This window comes from Gastrolobium bilobum, unplaced genomic scaffold (assembly GCF_033153095.1).
Source record: "Gastrolobium bilobum isolate Gb01-03AN ecotype WA unplaced genomic scaffold, APGP_CSIRO_Gbil_v1 utg20434, whole genome shotgun sequence".
Taxonomy (NCBI): domain Eukaryota; kingdom Viridiplantae; phylum Streptophyta; class Magnoliopsida; order Fabales; family Fabaceae; genus Gastrolobium; species Gastrolobium bilobum.
In genome coordinates this window covers 19,676-25,906 of record NW_026899452.1, presented here as the reverse complement: position 1 = coordinate 25,906, position 6,231 = coordinate 19,676, and the positions used below count along the sequence as shown (strand labels likewise).

General features: G+C 39.5%; 1 protein-coding gene across 1 annotated transcript; it reads right to left on the bottom strand.

Annotated features, from left to right (window-relative positions):
• Positions 1-1,910: 1,910 nt before the first annotated feature.
• On the bottom strand, positions 1,911-5,780 carry LOC133290508 (uncharacterized). Its single transcript, XM_061488599.1, has 7 exons — positions 5,499-5,780; positions 5,294-5,411; positions 4,004-4,422; positions 3,413-3,960; positions 3,103-3,223; positions 2,727-2,947; positions 1,911-2,592 (listed from the first exon to the last, which is right to left on the bottom strand). The coding sequence occupies exons 1-7, from the start codon at positions 5,778-5,780 to the stop codon at positions 1,911-1,913; spliced, it is 2,391 nt and encodes a 796-aa protein (XP_061344583.1).
• Between the last annotated feature and the right edge of the window lie 451 nt (positions 5,781-6,231).

Genomic DNA, 6,231 nt, shown 5'->3' with positions numbered 1-6,231 from the left:
TTTATATCATTATCAGTTCCAAAACTATGCAGTGCAACAGATATCTATGGCATGTGTGTAATCACTATCTACTGGCCAGAGAAATGTAGGAATACGTCTATTCCCAACATGTAGTACAAGGAACACCGCTTGCACCTCACCCACAACCTCACCCTCTTGTATGTTCTACATACTCAGGCTTACCGTATAGGTGGAACACCTCCATGCATATCAACAAGGCACTAACATACAATAGCTCAACAACATTTCCAAAACATCAAAAGCATGTAACACAACATGCATATACCATATCCCCATGGGACATGGTGGAACCACAACATGGCTAAACCGAGGACAGGAAAGCTTACCTCTAAGCTAGATATCCAATGCCACAAGCTCAAAGTCCAATCACAGCAGATCACAATCTGATATGGACCAAATATAAATCAATAAACATGTACCACATGCATACAAATTAAAGACAACGCCTTTTCATTACGTTTTAAGTCTTAAAGCTTCTAACAAAGCCACAAGCCCTTAATCCCATGATTCTGGCTTAGTCCAATAAATACAGAAGTTCAACTTCATCAAACTAGGGTCCACAAACCCCCAATAGCCTACTGTACACACAACACAGCTACTGTTCCACGAAATCCCAGAATATCCGGATATTCCTCGGGACCATATCCGGATATGCAATATCCGGATATCACACTGTCCATATCCGGATATGCAATATCCGGATATACAGATTCACATATCCGGATATCCAATATCTAGATATCCCAATACCCCATATCCGGATATCCAATATCCGGATATTTCACGACATAATGCAGTTTTTGCATTTCGTGAAGATATCCTTCAAGGTTGGGTTTTTACTGATTTTAAACACTTAAACATGCATTTCTAGGTGTGTTCAACATTACCCAACAACAAGTTATCATCTTTTAGTCATTAGATGCATCAAGGTACCATTTTTAAGCATTTAAACTCAAGTTAAAGGGTGGTACAACATACCAAGGCTCAAAACTCAGAATGGAGATGCTCTTGGAGCTCATCACAACCCCTTAAGTCTGACTCAAGGATGATGCACGAAAATGTAACACAAGATGACTCTTTTACTCAACAAGAAGGCACCTTGGAGCATCAAAATGCCAACAAAAGGTCACACCCCTCAAGAACAGAAAACACAGCTCCCTCACACCTCTCACAGCAGCTGGACTCTCACCAAAAGGCTCTCCTTTCACTCAACAATGATGCTCTCAAGTGTTTACAAGAAGAAAAGAGAAGGATCAATGCCAAAGATCCCAACTTGGCTCAAGAGAAGGTGAAGGAGACCAATGGAACAGTGCTCAAGCAGCTGGTCAGCCTCTCTCACGAAGGGAAATCAGGTATCTAGGGCAATGTGCCCTTAGTAAGTGCATAAATAGCCAACTCACACTTAATCACGCAGTATTAGCTTTAATTGCTACGCTTAGTATTTTAATCCCAAACTTTGGATTATGAAACTACATAATTTTCTAAGATTTATCATATTTTTATTATATTTTTCTGAGCACCTTTCTGGTACGCGCTTTTCAAAGCCAGTACCGATTTCTAGTACCAGTTCTCATTATTTGGACTTGAAACTCGTTTTACAAGTCCTATATATCATTCTAGTAATTATCATGCACTTACATTAATTTTCCGGGATACTTTTTCAGTACGCATTTATACTGACTAGCAGAACCGGTATCAGCACTTTTCTTCCGAAAAGCGACTTTCAGCATTCTAACCCACTTATTATAATTAATAAGCCTCATAAATAATTATTAGGGTCAATTATGGAATCGTTTCCTATTTTCACATAATTAATTAATTAAATACCTTAATTAACGGTGCGGGTTCTTACACTTGTCGCTTTGGATCTTCATCCGGTTATGTGCTTGCTACATATGCATCTTGAGACGAGAAAGGATTTCATCTCGCTGCACCAGCAAGGAATCCACAGCTTCAACTTTCACTAACCCACGAGGATAATGGGGAATCAATATTGGACACTTACCGAAAACTACTTGATGCGAACTCATGCCAATGCTTGAGTGTACACTGGAATTGTAATGAAACTGAGCCCATCTAATGAAAGCTGACCAACTTTGAGGTTTCTTGTTGCAGAAACAACGCAAATACTGCTCCAAGTAACGGTTTGTTACCTCAGTCTGCTCATCCGATTGAGGATGATAAGCTGTAGAGGTATGTAAGGTCGTTCCACTTAGTTTGAACAATTGAGACCAAAACTGGCTCACAAAGATAGGGTCTCTGTTAGAGCCTATAGACCGAGGGAACCCATGAACGTGGACCACCAACTCACAGAAGAGCTTGGCAACCACAGCTGCAGTAAATGAACGAGGCAATTTGCTAAAGTAAGCAAATTTAGAAAGCCTATCCACTATTACCAAAATGGTGGTGTACCCATTGGACGGTGGTAATCCAACTATGAAATCCATAGTTAGGTCCTCAAAGATGCCCTCCGGTATTGGCAAAGGCTGTAACAGCCCACCAGGCTTAGATGCTTCGTATTTAACCTGTTGGCATACCCCACATTTGCTAACAAACTCCTTCACGTCTCTTCTGATTGAGCTCCAATAAAAAGTTACAGAAAGTCTTAGAAATATGCGAAGAAACCCAGCATGACCCCCAATGGGTGTAGTGTGAGCTCACGAATTAACGTGGAAATCAAGGAAGAGCTGGGACTCAATAAAAACCTATTGTTGTGGAAAAGAATTCCATCTTTAACTGACAAATTCTTATCAGCCCCAGGATTTGTCAACCATTTCTGATGATGTTGAAGCAGATATGGATCTTTAGAATTCTGCCTTTTGACCTCCTCCAAGATACTAAATATTGGTTGAGAGACCATCACATTGAGACCACCCTCCTCATACCCCCTAGACAGAGCATCAGCCACCAAATTGTTGCGGCCCACCTTATATTCAATTCTGAAATCGTAGCCTAACAGCTTGCACAAATACTTTGTTGTTCAGTTGTTTGAATCGTTTGGTTCAACAACTCTCGAATGCTTCTATGATTAGTCCTAATCACAAATGATGATCCAAGCAAGTATTGTCTCCATATTTTTACTGCAGCTGCGATGGCATAAAGTTCCCTCACATATACTAAAGCATTTTCCATCCTAATGTCCAGCTTCTTACTGAAAAAAGCTAGAGGACGTTCATGTTGCAACAACATAGCTCCTATTCCACTATTGGAAGCGTCAGTTTCAATTACAAAAGGAAAATTGAAATAAGGTAAAACTAATACCGATGTGTGAGTCATTGCATCCTTGAGGCATTGAAATGCTTGTGTTGCCTCTTTAGTCCAGTTGAACTCCTATCTTGTCTTCAATAAATCAGTCAAGGGTATAGCTATCATCGCATAATTCCTCACAAACCTTCGATAATAACCTGTCAACACAAGGAACCCGCGAAGTTGCTTCATATTGTAAGGAGTATGCCAATCAACCATGGCTTTAATTTTCTTGGGATCAGCATGCACCCCTTCTCCAGATACCACATGTCCCAAATAATCAATGGAAGTTGTATCGAAGGAGCATTTAAATAACTTCCCAAGGAACTTATCCAGTTGCAGATTGCCTAGAGCAATTTTTAAATGTTCCACATGTTCATCTATTGTTCTACTAAACACCAAGATATCATCGAAGAAAACTATGATGAATCTCCGAAGATATGGTCTGAATAAGTGATTCATGGCTGCCTGAAATGTTGCAGGAGCATTGGTCGAGCCAAAAGGCATAACCAAGAACTCATAATGACCCTCATATGTTCTAAAGGTTGTCTTTGGAACATCTTGAGGTAAAACTCTGATTTGGTGATACCCAGCCCTCAAATCTAGCTTGCTAAACACCTTGGCACCTCCCAATTCATCAAGGAGTTCATCAATAGTAGGAATAGGAAACCTATCCTTAATGATCTTGCTTTTCTATTTCTGCTTTCTGATGGTAAGCATAACGATAAGGTCTTACATTCACAGGTTTGGAGCCTTCAACCAAGTGAATTTCATGATCTAATCCTCTGAATGTAGGTAGTTCATAAGGAGATTGAAACACAGCCTGATACTGCAGCAAAACTTGCCAAATAATATCATATACCACTTTTTTCAATGCCAATAATTCTGGTGCAGGAGCCTTTATACTCTCATCTCTATTTTGAATGAAAGCAAAGCAAGTAACAGCCTCAGTTTCTTCCTCCTCTATCATCAAATTTTGCTCTGCAAGATTCACTGACCCTTCTAAGATCACCTTCTGTCCATTCCAACAAAATTCCATGGACCTACTCATGTAATCATGTGTCACTCTTTCCAACTTCTCCAACCAAGGCATTCCTAACACAAGACTCAAATCAATCAGCTCCAGCACCCAACGATCCACTATGAAGAGATAACCTTGCAGAATAAGAGGTACATTCAAACATTTGCAATCAGCCACCAAGAATTCACCATTGCCCAAAAAAATTCGCATACGCTTGGCACGAGTCATTGGGAACTTCAGATCATTGGCTAGCTACTTGCGAATGAAATTATGTGTACTACCGGAATCAACTAACACAAACAACTCACAAGCATTAATCTCAGCAAGGAACAATATGGAACGAGTACCTAAACTGAGGATGTAACGCATGTAAAGCTCCTTCATGAGGTGCCTTCTGAATCTCTTTTAAATGCCATACTATCTGCTCTTCCTCCTCCTTATCTAGTTGCTGCTCATCAAATTCTCCAACCATTAAAAAGAATTTATTTTTACATTGATGTTTTGCATTCCATTTTTCATCACAGTAATAACAAAGCCTCATCTCTTATTTCTTCTGAAGGTCCGCGTGAGAAAATTTCTTAACCGTTGGTATCGGTGGTGCTAGTAGGGCTAATGTAGAACTCGTGGTTGGTAATTAAGGAGGTGAATATGAGTTTACAAGAACTGGAACAGATTCCTGAATAAGAATTGGTTTATGTGGCAACTTCTTAAAACTAAGAGTGAATGAGGCACGCAGTTCAGAATGGTGATCATCAAAAGCTAATGCAAGTTGCATTGCTTGATGGAGTGTCGACGGAAAGTGTAACTGAACAGCGCTTCAAAGCTCTGTTTGTAAACCAGACACAAAAAAACTCATATAAAGATCATCCTCAAGAACTGGCACCTGATTAATCAATACCTCAAACTGTTGGATGTAATTAAGTAGAGAACTGGATTAGGTGAGCTTTGATAAAAAAACCCCTTTTAGATTCGTATAAGCTGAAACTCCAAATCTCTCACGTAAACCTTGCGTAAGATCATTCCAAGAACGAATCAACCCACTGTTATACATCCATTGATACCAAGCAGCAGCTATTCCTTCCATACGCAAGCCTGCAAGAGGCACTTTGAATTCTTCTGAGATCTATTGCAACATAAAGAAAAGTTTCGTATAGAAAATCCAATTATTCAGATCAACACCATTGAATAACGGAATTTCCAAACTAATTGCCTTGGATAAATTGCGGACATCAGAAGATTCCCCATGCAAAGTATTCAAAGAAGATGTTGCATCGAAATGTGGATTGCGACGATGTGGGTCACTCGAACATGTATCAATCGCTAAAACAATGTTATATAACTGCTGCAATTGAGTCACAATTAATGCCATTTGGTTCTGGTAATCATCTAACCTGGTTTCGACTCGAAGCAGCTGGGAATGATTGTCATTCAGACGAGCATCCACTTTTTGCTGGAACGCAGAGAATTCCTCAACTAGATCTTGAACCCTCATCATGAAAAGCGTGAATGTTGTTCACGGATGAAAGCACCAATTTGTTAGGGTGAACCTAACAGCATAAGAAAACAAATCGTATATTGATTGATTAAAATTCCTCTCACACTTGAGTTCACCTCTTGTACTACCAAAGGCTTCACCTTACTAACTGCATAACAATGTCCTACTCACACTAACTAACATGCCCACACCAACTAACTACTAACGTGGACCCCTTATTTATAGGAATGACGTGGCATCTTCAAGCCACTAAGTTCCTAAGCCTTACTCACTGCTGTTTCTCTCTTGTAGAGGTCCTTCGTGTAACAATCTGTCTCCTGATGATAAAAATGGAAGACGTCCTTATGTTATGATAAAATGGATCTAAATTAATTAAAATTTTGTGTTTGAAAAGATTGGGTTTGGCAAAATTAAAATTAAAATGATAAACTCTAATTGAACCAACTTA

Excerpts from the sequence above, each read along its gene's own strand:
- LOC133290508 (XM_061488599.1), bottom strand. The coding sequence starts at position 5,780 with ATGAGGGTTCAAGATCTAGTTGAGGAATTCTCTGCGTTCCAGCAAAAA. Across the intron at positions 3,961-4,003 it reads AAGGCTCCAAACCTGTGAAT|AAAAGCAAGATCATTAAGGA; the intron begins GTAAGACCTTAT and ends AAGCAGAAATAG. Across the intron at positions 3,224-3,412 it reads TTGACAGGTTATTATCGAAG|TGGAATAGGAGCTATGTTGT; the intron begins GTTTGTGAGGAA and ends CGCTTCCAATAG.